General features: G+C 40.0%; 1 protein-coding gene across 2 annotated transcripts in view; it reads right to left on the bottom strand.

Moving 5' to 3' along the window:
* Nucleotides 1–5,441: 5,441 nt before the first annotated feature.
* Nucleotides 5,442–23,659, bottom strand: part of LEO1 (LEO1 homolog, Paf1/RNA polymerase II complex component) — a 42,808-nt gene continuing 24,590 nt past the window's right edge. Inside the window, exons 7-12 of one of the 2 annotated variants that reach the window (XM_063090338.1) lie at nt 23,400–23,494; nt 22,736–22,870; nt 21,445–21,580; nt 14,894–15,080; nt 12,149–12,246; nt 5,442–5,611 (exon numbers count right to left, since the gene is read on the bottom strand). In XM_063090338.1, coding sequence (XP_062946408.1) covers nt 5,507–5,611; nt 12,149–12,246; nt 14,894–15,080; nt 21,445–21,580; nt 22,736–22,870; nt 23,400–23,494 — 756 coding nt within the window. In that variant the 3' untranslated portion in view covers nt 5,442–5,506. The remainder of the gene's footprint in view (nt 5,612–12,148; nt 12,247–14,893; nt 15,081–21,444; nt 21,581–22,735; nt 22,871–23,399; nt 23,495–23,659) is intronic. The other variant, XM_063090339.1, reaches the window with a different exon arrangement.

The raw sequence follows: 23,659 nt of genomic DNA, 5'->3' as shown, positions 1-23,659 counted from the left end.
TGTGGCTTACTTGGCAAAATGTCAAAGTAGCACGCTAAAATGTGTGTACACTGGCTCCCAAATCCAAAAATGTCCACCAAACATTCTTTTTTAGTGGTAGGTGGTTCAAGGTGCAGCACATTATCCTTCATTTTGGAGGGGATATCGAGACATGCTCCAGACCATTCATGTCCCAGGAACTTCAGAGGTGGCACGCCCCTGAATTTTGATGGAGTTTATCTCCCACCATCTGGTTTGCATGCTAGCTATGAAGGCATCTATAGTACTTACCATTTTCTGCTCATCACACTCAATCAGGATAATGTCACCGATGTGTGGACCAGTGTGATGTGTGGAATGTCACGATGATCAAGATCTCTGCAGACTTCATTCTAGCAGAGTGCAGGTGAGTCCCTGGAACTCTGAGACAAGACTGTGAAAGTGTGCCATTGGTCTAACAGGTAAAAACTGTTTCTGTTTGTCCTTACACATGATGTAGTCAATAGCTGTGTACCAGGTGTCAGTAGCTGTTGATTTGCTCCAATAAATACATGCATATGAAATAGTAGCTGCTATTGGAATCATTATCTGATTAGGTTTAAGGTGACCCATCATTTCCAAGATCAATCTGCTATCTGCACAGGTCGAACTGGTCAGCTAAATGGGGGATATAAGAGGTATCATCACCCTTGCTTCTTTTAACTCTTTGATGGTGTCGTTCATCTCTTCAATTCCAACCCACTCCCCACCACCCACGCATGCAATGTTGTTTGAGTTTATTATCCTAGTAAGAAAAAGAAGTTCCAAAGGCTTCCACTTGGTCCTTTCTACCATAATGGTGCTTGTTACACAGATCAGAAAGACAATATGGGAAATCACTCAGTTGACAAAACATGTCTGTTCCAATCGTGTATATAAGAGCTGGAGAAATAACCATAAGGTGGGTTTGCAAATCTGCTGGGCATACTATGAGATGATCTTGGGCTAAAACTCCATCTATCACCTGACTGCTATCAGCCCTCACTCACTCTGACTGGTGGGCCACACACAGTAGCATTTTAATTTCTAGGAATGAGCATCAACTGAGAGCCAATTCTAGTTCCCAAATTCTGGGTATTTCCTTTCCCTGGTGCATAGTCAGTCTAGTAAATGGCTGCAGTTTCCTTTGGGGAAGGTTTGCAGAAAGATAATATATATGTGAGGGTACTTCAAAAAGTTGGTGGAAAAATATAATTATGAGTCTTTCCACGAACTTTTTGAAGTCCGCTTGTACTTACGCAGTGCTTCAGGAGCCTTCCTCAAAGGGACCCAGTCTCCCCTTCAATCAAGGGACTCTGGGTCCGGGAACATATAATATTCATATATCTGAAAACTGGATGAGAGGGAGTGATTATCCACTGTGGTGACTTGTCAGGATTTTAGCCATCAGATCTAGAGTTTTCCCATAATACAGATCAAGCAACACTTTGGTAGCCTGCCCATCTATTTAATTCCTAGGAACATTATAATCAATCAGCTACCACCAAAAATCTCTGTGGATCAAAACATTCTGGTTACTGCTACATCTCTGCTGCACTTCTTTGTAATGTGCCCATCTTGGCTCTGGCATTTAAACACTGCCAGTTGGCCTCTATTCTTCTGGGATCCCATCATACCCATCTCAGTGGCAGCATCACCCATCATACCTGCCTATAGCTTTGGAAGGACACAGGTCCTCCCCTTACTAATGTATCTCTCAATGTCCTAGTGAAGGGAGTATCCTCTTGGGCCTCTCAGGGGATGTAGTTAGGAGTTGGGGGAGAGGTGCTATGCAGGTAACACAAGATGAGTCTACTCCAACAGTCTCTCTAAGCCTTTGGATTCCCTCCTCCACATAAAGCCAGTGAAGCCTTGGCATCTCAAATTCAATAAATATTGGCCACCATTGAGTTTTAGTTAACCACCCAAGTACAGGGCTATGTCCGGTTACATGCACTAACACATTAAATCCAGAATATATAAGTACACCCAATAATAAATTTGGCCCAAACTCGTGTTATATTCTGTCCTTCATCTCATTTTTAGAATCCACTTCTACACATATGCCCCAGGCTTTTGCCTATATTTATTAGCAAAATCTTGTAATTCTTTTGGTGTATAAGCCTATTTCTTCTTCAGACTTTGTGCTTGCTTTGCTGGAGCACGATGAGATCCTGGCAGTGGGTCTACTGGTAAAAAGGTGCATGAGAGTACTCAGTTGGGTGAGTCTTGAGGAGAATGGGAACTGCCCCAAGTGATGTTATTACCATGTTTTCAAGCAAGAAAAAGTAGTTTCCTCAGACACAGGAAAGCAAGCTGCTTCCCACAGGCAAGGGAAGCTCAGAGTCAATGGGAAATATGAGCTTTTCAGCCTCATCCAGGTACAAACAGATATCCCCCAACTTAGTCCACTCAGGCTACTACAACCAACTACCACAGACTGGGTGGCTTAAATAATAGAAATTTGTTTCTCACAGTTCCAGAGTCTGGTAGTCCAGAATTAAGGTGCTAGCAAGGTAGGTTTCATTCTGAGGCCTCTTCTCTTGGCTTGTAAATTGCCACCATTTTTCTGTGTGTTCACATGAACTTTTTCTCCCCCCACATTTCTCTCTCACATGACCTCTTTTTTTGTGTGCGTGGGGAGAATGAGCCCTGGTCTTCCTTCCTCTTCTGATAAAAACACTAATCCCATCATGAGGGCCCCACCCTCACATCATAATCTCGTCTAAACCTAATTACCTCCCAATGACTGCACCTCCAAATACCACCATATTAAGAGTTAGGGTTTCAACATATGAATTTCAGAGGGACACAGACTTTCAGTCCATAGTATCTGCATTCCTAGTTTCTTTCCCAACACTGCGTTAACTTTTACATGAGAGACTTGTAGAGGCTGTGAATTCAATTGATGTTGTAATTCTGCGACCACACACCTAAATGTTGTGTTTGATTTTCAGCTACCTCAGCCCTGTGGCTACAGATGAGATTCTTTTAGAGCTGTAATGAAAGCTCAGTGGTTGAGCTGAATGTTTAAAGATCTAAGTTTGTCGTTTTCTTCCTGAGAGTGCTCCATCCCACACCACAGTCCTCATAGGCATGATTACTGCCTAACAGACAAGGGCAGCAGCCATGTCAGCCCTCAAGTACAGGAGAAAATCCAATTCATGAGACCACTGCACACCATGGATCACCAGCATCCCATGTCCCGCTGGTGGAGTTCAGCTTGCATTCAAACCCAAGCCAACCCCTGAATTCCATTTTTGAGGATTTGTATTCAGGACAATCTAGTCAGGTTCTAGTCAGGAAACAGAAAACACACCAGTTGTCTATACAGACAGAATTTAATATTTTAAAAATCGTAATTAGGCTTAAAGTTGCTGACTAGGTTACCAAAAGTATAAAAAGAGGAACTACAAGAGATCACAGAGGTAACAAATGCAGAAAACAACTTCTATCTCTACAGTTAGGAGGTGAAATTATTAAAATTCAAGACCTTACAGAAGAGCTAAAATTCATACCTGACTGAGAAGAGAAGCTGTCCAGTGCTGATGTCTTATGGCGGGGAAATGAGGCTCTCTCTCCAAATGGTGGCAAATCTGTAAACTGGATTCAGCTGCTGGAGCAAAGAAGTGCTGATGGGCCCCCTCAGAGAAACTGCAAGCCAACAGGAAGCCCCCAGAAAGTTCCATAAACAAACAGGAAGGAGCAATTCTGCCTTTGCCATCCAGGCTTCTGGTCTTGCTCTGGCGCCCCCTAACAGGGGGCAGCCGGGAAAGTATGGTTTGCGGAGTCCTGGCCCCAACATCTCAGTGCCAGGTACTGAAGGGTGGAGAGGAGAAACAAGAGCTGAATAACTGACACACCAAGTGTCTACTAGTTAAAAAAAAAAAAAAAGAAAGAAAAAGAAGAATTAAGGATCTTAAAAATCAGGCTAGGAGTTCTAATTTGATAAGCCAGGAAAGAGTGAGATACTGAAGATTTTGAATTAGGAAAGTGACACAATGGTGATTCAGGACCTTCCTCTCTTTGGATGTCACTTTTCTTTCTCTATAAACAGGCTCCAGGGTAGGCCTCCCACAATTGCCACTCCCAGATTGTACTAACAGCACCAGGAAGGAAGTAGAATAGAAGGTAGAGACTGTTAGTGAGGACAAGACTAGTGTATGCACAAGGGCACCATAAAGAAGGCAAACGTGTGGTGGATTTAAAACATATCTGCAAATTCTTTGCTATTCCTCCCATTGAGAGAAATCAAATTCCCCTCCCTTTGAATATGGGCTTGTATTAGTGACTCACTTCTAAAGAACAGAATGTGGCGGGAGTGAGGCTGTGTGATATTCAATGCTAGGGGTCACACAAGCTAATACAAAAACAAGTAATACAGCTTTCACCTGGCGCTCTCCCTCAGGGTGGTGCCCTCTGCAACCCAGCTGCTGTGCTGTTGAGAAAGCAGGGCCAGGACTAGGATGCGACAATGTGACACTCACCTTGCTTATAAATACAGGAACCATCAAAATCTCAGTAATCAGGATAAATAACATTGTAATATAATATTTTTTAAAAAGTCAAAATTAATGCAAAAAAATTCATGATAAACAAAATTCTAAATAAAGAAAATCCAATCCTGTCCTTGTCTGACTCTCCTCACTTGACTCATAGCTTTATTCCCAGCCCCGCCAGATCCCATCTTTTAAAAAAATTTTGACATTTTGTTCAGGATTTTTCTACATTAAATTTCATTTTTTAAAATATTGTATTACAGTATTATTTACTGTAGTGGGTTGAATAGTGGCCCCCTCAAGTTCACATCTACCCAGAATGTGATGTTCTTTCAAAGAACTTTTGCACATGTGATTAGATAAAATGAGGTCACACTGGAGTAGGGTTGGCCCTAAATCCAATGAGTGATGCCCTTATCAAACAAGAGAGAACTGGGGACACACAGAGACCCAGAACAAACAGAAGAAAGCCACTGAAGACACAGGCAGAGATTTGAATCATACTGCCACAAGCCAAGGATTGCCCAGAGCCACCAGAAGATAGGAAGAGGCAAGGAAAGAGCCTTGCCAAGAGCCTTCTCCAGAACTGTGAGAGAATTTCTATTGTTTTAAACCTAGTTTGTGGTACTTTGTTATGGCAGTCCTAGGAAACTAATACAATCGCCGAGGTTATTCTTGCACCTCTTTAAACCCTGCGCCTGAGAAGATGGCCTCACTCCAGTCCTGACACTGGCCAGGAGGCTTCTTTGTGGGGATGGGAGAAATGGAGTGCAGGACAGAAGAGCAGAAATTCACTAAAACCTAAGACAGTGTAAAGTGTTAACAAAATCAACTTACTTTGGAAAAAGTAGATTTCTAGAACACAGAGACTTGCTTTGAAATTTTTTTATTACAATTAAAATTACACAAAAGCAAATCAATTCATTTCAATCAAAATAACTCATGTTTACATCATATTTATAAAACAAGCTGTACAATAAAATACATAAAATGTTCCCACATTCTGTACTTCAATCATCATCTTCTTCCTCTTCATCACTGATCACATACTTCTTATGCTTTTTACTTGCTTTATCATCATCTTCTGCTTTTCTCTTTCCAGAAGGTTCACCTTCCTAAACAGATAAAATTTTTTAAAAATCTAAAAGTCAACAGAGAACATTTATCAAAAGTAGCTCTGAACTGAATGGCCCTATGAAAACTCAAAATAAAGTAACTGTTTTTAATAAGAACATTCACCACATGAATAAAACCAGGGGTCAAGGTCATGGCCAGTTTTCAAACCTACAGGTATTACAGGCATTCTAAAATGACAACTTTGCAGAGTTCATTGCAAACTAACCATAAAACCCAACCCCAGTCCCCAGCGGACTGTGAGAGAGAGCTATGTATGCAACTGCAAGCTAATCTCTCTCACGGAAACCACTGTACATGGAGAAGGGTGTGCAGGAAACTGGGAAAAGGGTTTGCACCAGGAAGGGTCAGGGCTCTCCCAGGAAAGTTTTGCCTATATAACCATGTGTCCTGTTGGAATACTTTTACCATGATCAGGTAATTGCAAACTTTTTTCTCTGCTTCTTCAGCCTTTCACCTCTTTTCATAATCTAAAATTCAGTACTTTAAAGACTGTTAATTTTTTTTTACATAACAGTTTCTTGTTTTGGATATACTAAAAACTCCTATCATAAAGGTTTTTAAGAAAATATTTGAAAAAATTAAAGGCCTTCCATACACAAGTTTCTTCTGTTTAAAATCATTAGGTAACTGTTTTGCAACAATATCTTAGAATGTAAAACCAAATGGAGCTGGGGACTGACCCCTCCTCCTGCAACCAGGCACACCACAGCTGCCAGAGGGCCGGCCAGGGTCCTGAGGTACGGCGCCGGGGACTGAGCCCTCTTCATGCATTCAGGTATGCAGCTGCTGTCACAGGGCCTGCCAGGGTCCTGAGGCACGGATCCAGGGACCAACCCCTCCTCCCACAACCAGGCAAGGAGCACACCAAAAATACCACTTCCACGTGGGTGGCCAACCACAGCCACCACCATAGTCATGGCGGCTGCAAAGACGGCTAGATGCCACAACCAGCGTGCAGATGGCCTGCCAGCCACTCAAGTGCACTGACACAAGGAGGGTCACCAGTGGAGACCAAAGAAAGGAAGAGGATATACAAAACCCATTCCAGAGTGATAGAAATAATCTATTCTATGATAATAGTGGGGGACCTGAACACACCTCTCTCAGCACTGGACAGATCGTCTAGGCAACAAATCAACACAGTAATGTTTATTCTTCCAGAAGGAGAGAAGAAATCTAAGGTTATCCGAGGTGGGAGGGGGGAGGGTGAGGGGGATGAGGAGAGACTGAATAAGGGGTATAAAAAATAAGTATGATTTGTAATGATATATATGCTAATAATACTGATTTGATCAACATACATCAAAGTTGAACCTCCATATATGTATTATCAATTATGATTCAATAAAGAAATTAATTAAATTAAATCATTAGGTACAATGTTCTAACAGAAACAATTCAGGAAGTTATCTAAGAAACAATTTTTACAGATAGACTTCAAACACAATTAACAGCTAAATAATATCAAATATTGATTAAAATGAATTTACACTGAATGGGACACTCCAGAATGGCCATTAATTGGCCTCCTCACCACAAAAATTAAATAGGGTGAACAAATGGTCTGAAAGTTGAAGGTGGGGAAGACCAGACATCTTGCTCCTGTGACCCCAAGATGCTTTTAGGTGGAGAATGCGACCTGGCATGGCCACTTTTTTTCTGATGGCCCCATGGCTGGTCCTCTGAGGGACAAGACAGAATCCCATAGTTGTTTCCTGTATTATTGTCCCAAATGCATTCCCACAGACCTAACCTGCCACAAGAGATTTCAAAGGGGAAAGTTATGCATCACAGTAATGGATCTAGACAAGTCCTCCCCAACTTACTTCTCAGGTGGCAGCAGTAAAGTTACCCAAACAGCAACTCTGGAAGACAGATCCTCCCCACAAAATGTGCCAAGTGCCCCTCCTTTCTTCTCCACAGCCTGGAACAAACCCAGATACTTCTCTCCCGACTCCACATCAGCAAAGGCAAATAGCACATTCAATCACACCACTTGTCTTTTATTTCCAACTTAAAAAATCTTATCTTGGGAGCTGGCAGGTTAGCTCAGTTGGTGGAGTGCAGCCTTACAACACCAAGGTCAATGGATTAGGATCCCCACACTGCACAGACACCAAAAAAAAAAAAAAAAAAAAAAAAAAAACAGACCTTTATACGCAAGTGCTGTTTTTTGGCAATATTCCCAAAGTAAAGAGTGTTGGATCTCTTTGGATCTAAAATTCTTTAGGGGCCGGCCCGTGGCTCACTCGGGAGAGTGCGGTGCTGATAAAATTCTTTAATGAGATTAAACTTGAGCGGCTAAAACATAATCTGGCATGGTACTTCTAAAAGGTGGTATAGCCTGTCCTAAAGGCAGGGCCCCACAACTGCCAGGAGATGGCCAGGACTCTCCGAAAGAAGTCTAATCAGCACTAGTCCTAATCCATTGTCTGGGTGAAAAGCTGTGGAATTCTGCTTTGGAAAGCCTGCCAGGACTGACTTCCCTGGCAGCTACATGCAGGCACAGTAAAGCACAGCAGAGGAATGTAATTCCATGGACTCCCAGGACTTAAAAAGTGATGGAATCCTGCAGGAAGATGACCTCATTTTGTGCAATTAGGCCTGTGGGATGCTGCCTTACTGAACATAACTGGAACAGATCCTTCTGTCACATATAAAGGCAACAAATGACAAAAATATTCTTATTAAGACTAAAATAAAGCTCGCTAATATAGTTATAAATGCAGGTCCCTGTAGGTATAGGAACAGGCGGTACACAAGTTATGAAGATAAGGCAGGGGTGCCCAGGGGGGTAACGAAGGTCCCAAGATGGAGAGCTGGTAGAGGAAAGAGAGCCACAGAGAGGACCCAGGCCACTGGGCAGCACATTCTAACTAATCCTTCTCAGCAGGTAATCTCTTTTGTCTAACAAAATTGAGGATTAGCCTCGACCTTTCCTTTCCATTGCCTCCATCTGTTTTTTTCAACTTGAATCTTTCCCTTTGCCCAGACCCCTGGAGAACAGAATACCACCACACAGTTTCTCCCCCTACCCATTTTTCTATCTTTGAAGTAATTTAGGTTTTCTGAAGTTTTTACTGCTTACAAAAATGAGGGAGGACAATAAGCTCTCCATTATATTTTTCTCTGTTTTGATTACTTCGACCTTGTTGGAGAAGGAAAAGTAGCATTTCCTGTTCAGCTACTACTACATGTCATGTGTTACCTACTTTCATATCGTTATTTATTATAATATGACTTTACAAGACAGCAAGCATAAACCCCACTGATCAGATAAAACAGACTCAGAAAAGTGATATGACTTGTTCAAAGCCATACAAATGGGAAAGGATAACACCAAGATTCAATAATCCAATTCACGGGCCGAGCCCGTGGCGCACTCCGTAGAGTGCTGCGCTGGGAGCGCAGCGACGCTCCCGCCGCGGGTTCAGATCCTATATAGGAATGACCGGTGCACTCACTGGCTGAGTGCCGGGTCACGAAAAAATGACAAAAAAAAAAAATAATAATAATAATCCAATTCACTCTAATCTATACTCACCCTTGCCCCCATATCAAGGCACGCTCTGGTAATAATGGTGGATCTCTGGAGTGAGAATCTGGGGTCTGAAAACTCCCCTGTATCTCAAAGACATATCTAGACTCCTACTTTTTGGGTGGGGTTTAGTATGCAAAATACAGAGAAGGACCTAGAGCAGGAATGCTCCCTTTCTTTCTCTCTTCCACGGTAACTCATGGCCCCAACTGGAACTGGGGCAATATGAAGAGCCAGTGGCAGGGGTTGACAGGTCCAGGCAAAAGTAAAATCTTTGTTGTCAGGGAAGGAAAGGGAAAAGAATGGGAAGACCTGAGAGGGAGTATTTGGGTGGGGAAGGTAGAGGGTAGTTCCTACAGCAGACAGCCAGGAGGCCATTCCCAAGAGGATTTTAAAGCCAGGCAGATACAGGTTTGCAACTGCCCAGCCTAAACGAACGCTATGTGATGAATCACACATTTTTACAAAAACCTTATTTCTGAGAATACTAGGAATAAGCAGAAGTCCCATGGCACTCTCAATTTTCATTCAGTTTCTGCTTGCCAAGAAATAAACATCATCTGCTTAGATGAGGACTCCCGTTTGCCAACAGCTCAACACATTGTAAATGCATCATTAAGATGTTACTAGATCAAATTTAAAACAAATATGTTGCAAAATAATGTAACGATTTTTCTCTAATTATCTCCCATAGCATGCCACTTACAAGAATGATTGTGAAATATTAAATGCTGTGATTAACAGTAACTTGAGAACAGAATTCTGCTTCACATGAGAAAAGAGCTCATGGAAGCCCAAAATGATGAAAATACTTTAAAATCAAGGATAACAGGAAGACAACATCCATTTTCTGCAATATGGCAGAACAATACTTTGAACAACCCTCCCACTGAAAATAACAATGATGCCTAAAAAATCACAAATCAATGTGTTACAAGAAAATATGATATAATCAGAGGCCAAAAATTAAGTGAAGGCAAGAACCCAGAGAGATAAGTGGAGCACTGAAGCAGGCTTCCTCCTCAAAGACATTTACCAAACAACATGAACATGAACTTTGGTTTTCATGCCTTGCAGGGTGCAGAAGATGAGACAGAAGACAAAGGCCAAGTTGAGCAGATTAATAGCATATCCCAAAGGACTACATCTTCAATGTAAAAGTGAACTAGAAATAAGCCCAGCCCCATTTCTCTGAGGCAAGAGTTGGCAAACTTTTTAAAGCAAACGGCCACATAAAAAGTATCTTAGATTTTGGGAGCCATATGGTTTTTGTTGCAAGTACTCAACTCTGCTACTACTCAACTCTGCCACTGCAGCAGGAAAACAGCCATAGACAATACTTAAATGAATAAGTGTGGGTGGGTTCTGATGAAGCTTTATATAAAGCAAAAAAACAGGCAGCAGGTCAGATCAGGTCAGTGGAGTATAATTTGTCAGTCTCTCTTCTAAATAACTGCGAGCATAATTTTCAAGATCAAACATTAGAACTAATTGGCAAGGTGTTAAATAAAAAATAAAAAGTTTTCAGGAGAATTCAAACCACTACTCATACTTCCCAGGGAATTCAAAGAACCTTATTCTGAGAATATAGTTTAAAGTGATCCTAGGTGGCTGATGCCCAAGGCACCTGGCAACGGCAAATATAAACATCTTTGGAGGAATCCATCAAACTTGGCCTCAAAAGTTCCCATTGAGATGCGCTCAGTAAATCAATCATTTAATCACATAATGCGTATAGAAACAAGGCACCATGAGATACAACCAGCAGAAATAATAGGCAGTACTATGGTCTGAATATTTGTGTCCCAAAATTCATACGTTGAAAGAGGGCCTTTTGGCAGGCTCCGCCTTTTGGGATTAGTGCCTTTATAAAAGTTGCCCAAGAGACCCCCCCTGGCCCTTCCACCACGTGCCATCTATGAAGAGGAAACAGGCCCTCACCAGACACCAGATCTGCTGATGCCTTGATATGGGACTTCCCAGCCTCCAGAACTGTGAGAAATAAATTTCTGTTGTTTATAAGCCACCTGGTCTATGGTACTTTGTTATAGCAGACTGAATGGAATAAGACAGGAAAGAAAATCAGACATGTAAAGATTTGAGAAATTGAAATTTTCAGATATAAATGATAATATATTAATGTTTAAAATATTTAAACACATAAAAGGAGAAACTGTAAATATAAGTAAGCAGCAGGAGTTTTAAAAAATTACTGATTTGAAAAAAAACTAAAACTAACTTGTAAAATGGCCATTTGAAAAATAAACTAAGTCAAATGCCTAGAGATAAAAGTTTAAGTAAAAACTCAGTGAAAGAGATTAACAACGTATTAGACTTTGCTAAAGAAAGAAGAAATGAACTAGAAGGATAAAAAGAAATATCCTGGAATGCAGAGAGACAAAGACATAGAAAATATGAAAGACAGTTTAAGAGTCATGGAAGAGTGAGAAAGAATAGCATGAACCTAATCAGAATTTCAGAAAAAAAGGAAAGATTATGGCACAGAAGTAATATCTGAAGAACTGATGGCTGAGAAATGTTCAAAACTAAGGCAAGGCACCAATCTACAAGTTCAGAAAGTCCAACCAACTCCAATCACAACAAATGAAAAGAAATACAAAATAGGCATCACAGTAAAATTCAAGAACACCAAAGATAAAATAGATCTAAAAACCAGCTATTAAATGACAATTCTGACTTCCAAAATAGCAGCATTAGGAACTCTCCAGCCGTCTCCACCTGCAGAGACAGTTTGCCCTGAAAGCTTTTGCTCTTTCTTCAACATCCAGTGAGAGGGCTCCTCCTCTCAGGTATCGGACCCTCCTCTGGGCCACTCCTAGCTCTATTTATCTCACTGAACTTCGGTGAAGTGTGTATATGTCTGTCTGTGCTCCTGGTATGGGAACCCCTTTTTACTCCCAGGAGTTGGCTACTGGGTACAGAGTAAATCCGTAGAATTGAATAAATTTGGTCTTACCTCATCACTGGTGAGTTTCTTTGCTTTGAGTAATCTTTGAGCCTTATCTTCTTCTGATCCCTCATCACTGTCTGAGGAATAGATTCTGGCTCGTTCCTCTGAAAGCAAAGGAATTAGATTGTGAATGGCATTTAAGTACAGTGATCTATTCATTCTTGGATTTTTCTTTTGATAAATAACTTTTAAGTTCCTTCTGTACATTTTTCCCACAGACACCAAATAATTTTTTAAAATTTTGGTTTAAAAATAAATGTAAATTAGATATGCTGAAATAAAGCAGACTTTACCCTCTCAAAATACAAAAATCTGATCAGGACGACTAAAGAGATGACACCCTACTCTTCCAAAGTAAGCTATTAAAGCCTCAGTTATTCTTTCATAGATTAACAGTTAATTCCAATACAAGCTTTGAAGATACATCAAGAAGTGGTTTCCTGGTCCTGTGAAGACACTTGTTGCCAGGTGAACATTTCAAAGGGAAATGCAGACAAGTACCAATCTGCTCTGCTGCCCAAGCCCAGGTGAACCTCGGGGTGGAATAAGAGCAGCTGACTTCAGACCAACCCCCTCCACTCAGAACCCCAAAGCCTCCACTTCTCCACACTCCTTGCCTATCTGACTACTGTACAGAACTGCGCACTATCGAACTTATCCATTAGAACTTTTTAATCTCTGGTGAACTGAACATTATGTATCTCTCTCTCTAAAAGCATCCTGAATTTTTTGTTTTTATTTAATTTTTGTGTGGTTTATTTCCACAATTCATCTTTTTCTATGGGAAACTAGCACTGACAAAAAAGAAAAGGTCTCTGTACTACCATGCTAAGATAAACAAGTAGGTAAGGTGTAACAGGCTACCAGACCAAATGCAGTCACTGAAAGAAAAGGAGAAATGAGATTCAGAGGATTGTCAGAGAAAGGGAAATTTGGGTGTTTTTAAAATTTATCACTCAACAAGGACAAAACCAGAATGCACAGTCACCAGGGTACACCTTACGTTATACAGTGTCCCAAAGCTCTATCAAAGGGAATCAGGGGAGTAGTATTAGAGCCTCATTTTATAGACAAGGCACATGATATTCAGAGATGGGAATCACTTGCTCAAAGCTGATGAGTGGTGAGAATAACAACTGCTTTAGGTAACATTTATTTAGTACTTGTTATGTGCCCAGCTCTGGGCTACGTACTTTAAATGCACTACATCATTCAACTCTGAAAACAACCTCATGTTGTAAGTCCTATTATTAATAGGTTGGTTTTTTTCCTCAATGAGATAAAAGAAGTTCAGGGAAGTTATGTAACTTTTCAAAAGTCATACAACTAAAAAATGTTGGAGATGACAATAGAGCAGGCAGGGTCAGGGGTCCAGCACAAGTGTTCTTACTTTGCTTTTCAGTATGTCATCTTGCTACTGGCTGTGGAGGAGCTTTCAGGGGAGAGCCAGGTGGGTGCAGTTGTCCAGGCTGAGACTGACATCTTGGAAGTCAGATGACCCTGGTTCAAGAACTGGCCACTACCAACTATGTGTCTCCGGGCACATTATTCAACCTCTCAAAGTCTCAGTTTTCTCAATAAGAACAAGGACAATAATAGCAACTAATCATAATATTGTGAGAATCAAATAGGACACATATCAAGTGTTGAGTGTCTCCCTGGGACTCAGTATATGCTGAAAAATTAATAATTATGAATTACTGACACTTGTGAAAGAAGGAAATATGGAAAGGAGAAGTTAGAGAAAAGTAAAGGAGAAAGAGTAAAAGAAAATATCATGTATTCTCTAAATTTAATTTCTTGATTCCCAATAAGTAATAAAAAAAAAGTTGAGAAAAGTCCCAATATAATTGGCAAACTTTCAAACCAGAAAGCAGGAGCTCAAGGGATATAATTGAATGTGGCAGAGGGTGGTCAGTGAATACAAAATATTACAGAGATAGGAAGAATAGAATCTAGAGTTCTATAGTAATATAGGGAGGTTAAATTAACAACAAAGTACTGTGTATCTCTGACTAGCCAGTCAAGATGATGTTGAATGTTTCTAGCACAAAGAAGTGACAAATGTTCGAGGAGATGAATATCCTAAGCACCCTGATATGATATGAATGTATCCAAATATCATTTTGTACTCCATAAATATATATAATTACCATGGGTCAATTAAGAAAAAAAAATTTAAAAGAGAGAAAAAAGAGAGAGAAATAGAATGTAGAATAGTGGTTACCAGAGGCAGGGAAAGGAAGCAGGGAGGGAGGGCTGGGGAAAGGTTGATAAACTGGTACAAAGTTACAAAGTTACAGTTAGACACAAAGAATAAGTTCTGGTGCTTTAGGGTAACAATAGCTAATAATACTGTACTGTATATTTCAAGATAGTCAGAAAAGAGGATCTTGAATGTTATAACCACAAAGAAATGATAAATGTTTAGGTGAAAGATATGCTAACTATTCCAATTAGATCATTATTCAACATATGCATGTATTAAAACAATAAACTGTACCCCATAAACACGTACAATGAAAATAAAATAAAATAAAAAACTGAATGTGGGAACAGCAGCAGTTTCCACCCATTCAGTATCACCTGAAAGAACCCTGCAATGCCTAGATCAGATCTTAAAATGGATCATTTATTAACACTAGCTGTTTAAAAAGAAAATGCCTAGCAACTTGGCACTCAGACTATGTCCACCACAGATATAAAGTGGAACCCTGAAATGACAAAATGTAATTTCTGTACCAGACTCACCTCGAATCCCCCCTTTGTATCTGTTTTTAATGGCAGCCAAGCTAATGGACTCCTCGCCTTCCTCCTCCTCGTCATATCGATCAGGTTCTAGGTAACTAGCACTCAGCCCCCGCTGGTGCTGTTTCTCTCTCATTCGGCGCTGCTGAGATTCTCTACGAATAGAAGCCCTCAAACGTTCTTCTTCTTTCTGTAAAGAAGCAAATAAACTCTATAACTTAAAAATGAACTACTTTCATGCCCACCAGAACCTACTTTTACCAAAAAGAACAGGTAAATGTCTAATCCAGGATGACATCCATCCCATATGTCCTCAGAGTTTAGTCTTCTTCACTTACACTTCTGTGACATGAAGGCAGGAGGGGTCCCTCACACTAACCAGCCCCATCATAGTGGACATAGGTGTGTCCCGGGGAGCTGCATCATCCTCTGGTGCTGCCACTCAGAGCCCAGAGAGAAGCGACAGGCCTGAGAAACCCTTTCCACACCCAACGGACACCTGAACTGACTCCTTAGGGCAGCGAAGGCTGTTTCTGTTCATCCCTGAGTCCCAGACACCTGACCTCCCAGGCTCCACCAAAATCCCTCCCAGACATTCCTGTCCCATCCCTTCACCAAGAGAACTCCTGTAGTTCCTGATGACAGGATGGAGAGGCCCTGGTAAGGAAGCATCCTCAGGCCACAGGGTAGAGCCTTCATTTCCTTACAGCTGCCTGGCATTCTGCACAATAAGGTTCACAAAGGACTTGGGGGGCGGGGTCAGAGATATTCTGGCATTTCTTTAAAGGTCTTCCTCATTCAGTTACTCTGTATTACCATATACAACTCAATTCTTTTGCTTGTTTGTTTTATTTTATCTGTAGTAATTCACTATTAACTCTAAGTAGTTTAATGTAAATTTAAGATACATATTGTAATCCTCAGAGCAACCACTAAGAAATAATGCAAAGAGATAGCTACAAAGCCAGTAGAGGAATTAAAGTGGAATACTAAAATATCTGACACACACACAGAGCAGAGAACAAAGAAGAGATGAAAGATAAACAGACGGGACAAATTTAAATAGTAAAATAGCAATTTCAAATATAACAATATCAATAATTAAAGGCAAAGCAACACTCTTGTCAAAAGACAGTATAGAAATTCAAGAACCATGGGCCAGCCCGTGGCTCACTTGGGAGAGAGTGTGGTGCTGATAACACCAAGGCCACAGGTTTGGATCCCTATATAGGGATGGCCGGTTAGCTCACTTTGGAGAGTGTGGTGCTGACACCACCATGTCAAGGGTTAAGATCCCCTTACCGGTCATCCTTTAAAAAAAATTTAAAAATTTAAAAATTTAAAAATTTAAAAAAATTCAAGAACCACTATATACTATTACAAGGTACTTACATGGAATACTAGAACAAGTAGACTGAAAGTTATAGACTGGATAAAGATATACTGTGAAAACTTTGAACAGAAGTGGCTACATTAATATCACACAAAATAGACTTAAAAGCAAGGAATATTACTACAAAAAGGAACATTTTGTACATCAAGACAATATAATTTTACTTTTTTTGAACATGCAAAAGTTTTCTGTGTGAGATCAAATTTATCAATCTTTTTCCCTATTGCTTCTGGGGTTTGAGTTTTCTCTACTCCCATTCTATAAGTTCACTCATGTTTACTTCTAGTACTTATAAGGTTTTTTTCTTTTCTTTTTTTGCATTTACATTTCTGATTCATTTCCACCAGCACTTAAAAGAATAGTCATTAGAAATGTTTGCCTCAAAATACACAAAACATTTTGATTCAGTTACACTGAACTGACAATTGATAATTAAGAGTTATTGTATTTTCACTTGCATTTCCTTGTGCATTTAATTGGTAAATAATCAGCATGAAATTTTTGAATATTAAAAGCAAAACTCTCCAAATACGTTCTCTTTTCATGATCAAAGGGGTGGGAAATTTCACAAGCATGAATTAGCTCAGGGTCCTTGCAGCTTTCTGTGGGTTACTTTTAAGTCAGCAGGAAGTGGCTAGGACAAGGTTTGAGAACAGATCATTTCCAGGAAACACAAAGCTGTAATTCTGGTTTCCCAGCATGATTACGGTCATCTTGTTCCTCTTTGTTATTAGTGACTTTCAGAGTATGTCTCATAACTGTCCAGCCAGTGGGATGTGTGGCTTTATGACGTTGAGCCCAGGCCTAAAGCATGAGCATGGATAAGGTTATACAGTACTAATGAAATACAGACTCCAGTAGGGGGTGAGGAACCTCCACACACTTGATTCCAAGGGGTTTCCACATCTGACTTTTTATAATTATAATTTATTGTTGGAATTAGTGAGATCTTGGTTAACTTTCTCATTTTATAGAAACTAGAGCAGTTAATATTTTTGTCTTTTCAGAGAACATAATTTCCATGATTAGAATATACATATGCATACATACACATACACAATTGCTTTTTGGTTGTTTATTTTTCATTTTTTATTTTATTTTTTTCAGTGCTAAAAGAGAAATTTATTTAATGTAAATGCATACATTAATACAAAAGAAACATCTCAAATCAACAATCAATTTTGCACCTTAAGAAACTAGAAAATGAAGAGCGAACTAAACTCAGACCTAGCAAAGGAAGTAAATAATAAAAAGTAGAGCTTAGATAAAAGAAATAGAAAATAGAAAAAAAGAGAGAAAATCAATGAAACCAAGAGTTAGTACTTTGGAAAGATCCACAAAATTGACAAACCTTTACCTAGCTGTATTAAGAAAAAAGAGAGAAGACTCAAATAACTAAAATCAGAAATAAAAGAGGGGTCATTACAGCCAAATTTACAGAAATCAAAAGGATTATAAAAGAATACTATAAATAATTGTTGGTCAACAAATTAGATCATCTAGATGAAATGAATACATTTCTAGAAACATGCCACCTACCAAGATTGAATTATGAAAAACCAGAGGGCTTGAACAGAACTATAGCTGGTAAGATGCCAATTACTCAATTTTTTTTTCACGTTTAAATAATCAATAGTAATTCCTTAATATAAACAAACATTAAACATGTTTAAATTTCTTCAATTCTCTCCTCCTCCCTTTTTCTTTCTTACAATTGATTTGTTTACATCAGGATCCAAACAAGTTCTGCTTGCTGCATTGGTTGCTATGTCAGCTGTCTCTTAAGTTTCTTTTAATCCACTGGCTCCCCCTGCATCTAATTCTTTTTCCCCTTTACCCCATAAAGTTTCCCAAGGTCTGGATTTGCTGGCTCCATCCCAGTAGTGTCATTTAACACATTCCACCATCTCCTGCATTTCCTCATGATTGGTTGTGGATCCTGAGGCTTGGTCTCACTTGGGTTAGATTTGACTTCAGAGGTATATGTTCTTACTGCAGGAGGCCCATTATGTCTGATCATCTCTCTGTGACGTTCGCAGTCACCAATGATCATGTGCCACATTATCTCAATAGGGGTTTGCAAAATACCACATTCGAATTATTTCATTCCCTCTTTATTTACTAGCTGGGATACTTCAATAGACAAAAATGTTCCCTCCTCAGCTATTTATGGTTACCCTGAGGAACAATTCATACAGGGAAGATGGAATAAATGCTTAACTCTTACTATTTACATACTAGTTTTAGAAAAATGAATTGTTTCCCTATCATCTTCCAAAGAGAATGAGAGATTATTTGCTTTTGTTTCATTGTCATTATGGTTTTTTGTGGTGGTAAGGCTTAGTTTCTTTCTCTTTCTCATTTGCTTTTTTGTCCTACCAGTGGGTTTTTTTCTTTCCTGGGTATTCGTAGTAGTGATTGTTTTTTGGATTCCAGATGCAAGACCCCTTTGAGGATTTTTTGCAGGGCTGGTCGTGTGGTGGTGAACTCCACAGTTTTTGTCTGTCTGGAAAGTACACTATTTCTCCCTCATATCTGAAGGATAACCTTGCTGGGTATAGTATTCTTGGCTGGCAGTTTTTTTCTTTTAGTATTTTGAATATATCATCCCATTTTCTTCTGGCCTGAGAAGTGGAGAAGTTGAGAAGTTTATTGAGAAGTCTGCTGTTAGCCTGATAAGGACTCCCTTATAGGTGACTTGACGCTTTTCTCTTGCTTCTTTTAAGATTGTTTGTCTTTGAGCTTTGCCAGTTTGACTATAATGTGTTTTGGAGAGGATCATTTTGGGTTGAATCTATTTGGGTGAGACTCCTGGATCTGAAGGTCTGTGTCTCTCCCTGTATCTGGGAAGTTTTCTGTTATTATTTTGTTGAATAGGTTTTCCATTCCTTTTCCTTTTTCCTCTCCTTCTGGAACACCCATGATTCAAACGTTTGTGTGCTTAAGGTTGTCTGCTAGCTCTGTCAGATTTTCTTCATTTTTCAAAAATTCTTTTTTCCTTTTTTTTGTCCACCTGTGTTACTTCGAAAAGACTATCTTCAAGACCAGAAATTCTTTCTTCTGCTTGTTCTAGACTGCTGTTTAAGCTCTTGGTTGTGTTTTTTACTTGGTTGAGTGAATCTTTCAGTTCCATGAGTTCTGCTACATTCTTTGTAAATTTCCTCCTTCATATCCTGGATTTTTTCCCCTTCATTTCATTATGTTGTCTAACTGAGTCTTCTCATATCTCAGTGAGTTTCCTTAAGATTGTTGCTTGGAATTCCTTTTCAGTCATTTCAAGAGTTTCCTGCTCTATAGGGTCTGGTATTTGAGAATTACTGTATTTTTTTGTAAGTGTCATCTTTTCTTGGGTTTTTGTTATTTCTAGTATCTCTTACGTTGATGTCTGGCCATCTGGTAGAGCAAGTGCTTCTTCTGTTACTCTGGAGTGAGCTTTGAGGAGAGAGGTGTCCTCTTCTTTTTCATTCTCTGCTGGTGACTCTCCTTGTGTCAATGCAGTTGAGAGTCTGGTGGGCTGCCTGCATGGTGGTGTGGCTATTCCTGTGGTGTGGCTATTCCTGTGACATCAAGCCGTTTTTGCAGCAGTCATGGCTGTGGCAGTGGCTGTGGTGGGCTACCCACACAGAAGTGGTGTTTTTGGCATGCTCCTCTCCTGCTTATGGGCAGAGGATACTGCCCTCGGCTCCCTCCTAGGACCCCAGGCATGTTCCTTGCCTGTTTCCATGTGAAGAGGGCTCCCCTTGGCTCCCACCTAGCACCCCAGGCATGCTCCTTGCCTGCTTCTAGGTGGTACAACTACAATTCTTTATTATTTTATTTATTTATTTATTTTTAAAGATGACTGGTAAGGGGATCTCAACCCTTGACTTGGTGTTGTCAGCACCACGTTTTCCCAAGTGAGCCAACCGGTCATCCCTATATAGGGATCCAAACCTGTGGCCTTGGTGTTATCAGCACCACACTCTCCCAAGTGAGCCACAAGCTGGCCTTCAACTACAGTTCTGCTGCTAGAAAATCCATGCAACAGATTGTTTCACTAAGCAGTATGTGGGTGCACTGAACATCAAGTAGAAATCATTGTCAGTGTTACAGGAACTAAAAACAAAGTAGCTGACTCCTTGTCTACATTTGCACAGAAGCTGGGGATTTGGTGGAGGGCTTAGGGGGACTCTCAAAATAATTCAGAGAACTCTTCCAATAGTGCTGAGATTAGAATCTACAGGTTCCTCCAGCTCCCTTAGCCTACACAGAAAAGGTGAGGAAATGGGGCTAGGTTCCAAAGCCAATGCCCCTATGCATCACTGGGTTAGGCACTGCTAATGAATCTGGTTTAGTTAACTCACATCCATGGATAGAACACAGGACGGAGGAAAAAGCAGAGACTCAGGGCCAAACCTTCAGCAGAGCCGGACAATAAGATAAGAAATGCCCTGAGGCAACTGGACTATCTTAGCCACACATGCCCAGTTGCACTAAGGAATGTAATCACATGAGGCAGGCTGGGTAATGGCCAAGGTCTAGTGGGGATTAGAGGAGATACAGAAGAAAGACAATGAAGCCGTACCGTTGTATTCAGCGTCTCAAAGCAAGTACTGAACCAAATACCAATGGGGTAAATACAAGCAAACACTCCATCATTTAGGGACGATGCCTCAGAAAACTGAATTTCTGTCTAGTTGTCTATTGTGCCAAATTTGAAAATCTACCAGGTACAATGTTACAAATTGACCTTTAAAAGTCTACAGTTCATTCTTACTCTTTGCCAGATTCTACTTTAGGCACTCTCCCATTCAGACTCCTGGTCTATTCTCTATTTTAGACTAAATCTCTAGAATTTCCACTGATTTTTGACATGGATTCTAAACCAGAAATAGATGATTTAATAATCTTTCAATTATATGTGAAAGTTCAGATATTTCAATCCCCAGTTTATTGCCAAACTCTCAGGACCGGGTGGGAGAGAATCCAAGCCATTGTGCCTGTTCTACTACCACTGCCATATCACCCCTTGTTTGGCAGATGCTTAGGAAACGAATCCAGCTCCCTATTCATTTCGGCTGGAAGGGGAAAAGGTGAGCCAATAAGAGATGATGAACAAGAATTTTGGGAAATGCTGTTTTTAATATACCAAAAACTCCTGGATAAAGCTTAGCAACCATACCTTAATCATTTCTGTACGCTGGCATTCAGGATCACGACCAGCCATTGGTAAGATTCTGATCTTCTGTGTCTTTGAACATCTATCTGCAAGTGACAGAGTCATCTTTCTATGTGTGGCACTGTCTGTAGAGTGAGGCCTGCCAGGAAATGAACAAAAAATGTCTCATTTTTCACCAAATACATTTGTGAGCCAGTCATACCCATATCACAAAAACAAGAGGCCAGTGACCATTTCCTATTCACTAGAAAAGATAGGCTGGGACACTAAACTGAATATACTAGCCGGGAGATCGTAAACTTCCTTCAATCTATGCCTTACTGAGACATTCTTATCTCATGAGTAAAGTGAAAAACAGAAGGCTGGAGTAAAAAAGGCTTTGTATAGCATGATCACCCTCTAGAAACAGTAAATGGATAGGCTCAAGCGGCATTAACTGGATACTAAATGCTTTGTATTTTACATGCTATTTGACTTAATTGTCACAGCTACCCTAATGAGGAAATTATTACATTTTATAGATTAGGAAACTGAAGAGAAAAGAGGTTGAGAAAGTTGTACAAGGTTGCACAAGTGGAAATGGAATTCAAATACAGGTCTATCTGTTTCCAAAGCCTATTGACCACTACAATTCTCAAAAAGCTAAATCATAACCAACATTATTGTGCCCCCGCTAAAGATAAGCATTACCCAAGGAGGATGGTCTGCTTAGAATCAAGAAAAGAAAAACAGGAACATCTCAGTTAAGCACCTATACAGCCTAGGAAGGGAAATACCCTCACCAGCTGATTTGAGTATTTCAGTCTGTGTGGGAGACACATCCCTGCAGTGGGATTGGATGCAGCAGTTAAGGCAATGGGATGAGCCCAGTTACACCCACCAACTCATTGCCTTTTCTCTGACTGCGTGCACATTAACATGGATAGCTAAAGGTTTCTAGCTATCAATTAGTCTCCCAGATGAATTTACTAAAAAGAAAGGACACACTGACCAGCAGAAGTAAGTATTTTAGGCCTCTTGGCAGTTATACTAATCACTAGAATTAACAAATTGACATTCTGGTTTACATTACAATCTCTTGTAAGTATGGTTAGCATGACCCAGTTCCTTGAGAAACAGCAACTTTTATTGTACTTGACAAAATAGCCTTTGAAACTTCAGAACTGAGAATCAGATCTTGGTTCTTAGTGAATTATACTGTGGGGGTTACAGGAATCAGAAGTCAAGCATTATGAAAACATCTATATTTTGCTGCTTTTACCATAACAAATAATACATTGATAAAAATAGTTACCTGAAGGTGAGTTTTGTTTTAAAGACAGCTTGTCCCTGTAGACCAGTGCCTTGTCTTATAAAAAGATGATTGTGGTCACCCTGCAGTGGAGCTTTATAAACATCAAACACTTCATTGCCTAAATGCAGGGACATACTGAAAAGAAGAAACACCTCATATATTTAAGTTATGAAGCTTTCACTCTACCATTCCATTTCACTTAAAATGTGATTTAACTTCTGCTTTCTCTCTTTACATAGGAATAAAGAAGTCACTATGAGAAAAACTGACTATAAAGAAGTAACACATGCTGGGACATTTACCCAGCTTCTACTACGTTCCCAGTGAAAGACAATTTTTCTAAATGTCAACTTGTGGGCAATATGCTATGGTGGGGGTGTGTGGGGAGTAGGGCAGAGGAGAGAGATAATCTAACTTTTCCAAACTAACATGCTGTAGCCAAAAAGGATGATCACATTTTTGGCCTAATTTTAATGTCTCTCACCAGCCTGTATGACCTACAACTACCTGTTTCTTTCTCTCAGGTTTTCTATGCAATCACAGGGACTAAAATAATGGAAATTCTTTAATAAAAGGTAGCCCCCAAATAAGGTCCTATTCTAAAACTTGGTCCCTCTTAGCCCATTCTGGGTAGTTCCGAATTCTTCAGGCATTTGGAGCTCACCTTCCATCTGACCACTTGACTATCCGAGCATTGCTTTCTTTAATCTCATTTCCTTCTTCATCCCGGCGTATCCGCCATCTTATAGTATTTTCTACCTGTTTTAAAACACAAATACCTTAGACATTTGTAGTCTAACATTGAGCATACACAGGCAGTGACAGAAAAAGACAACAATGAAACTCTCTTAATCACCTAGAGATGTTGAATAAATATAAAATAGGGGGGAAATAAGTGTAAGTGAATTTCTGAGCTCCTAGTAT

This window comes from Cynocephalus volans, chromosome 3 (genome assembly GCF_027409185.1).
Source record: "Cynocephalus volans isolate mCynVol1 chromosome 3, mCynVol1.pri, whole genome shotgun sequence".
NCBI classification, from domain to species: domain Eukaryota; kingdom Metazoa; phylum Chordata; class Mammalia; order Dermoptera; family Cynocephalidae; genus Cynocephalus; species Cynocephalus volans.
The sequence above is the reverse complement of the archived record's forward strand: the minus strand, read 5'-3'. Positions and strand labels throughout refer to the sequence as shown.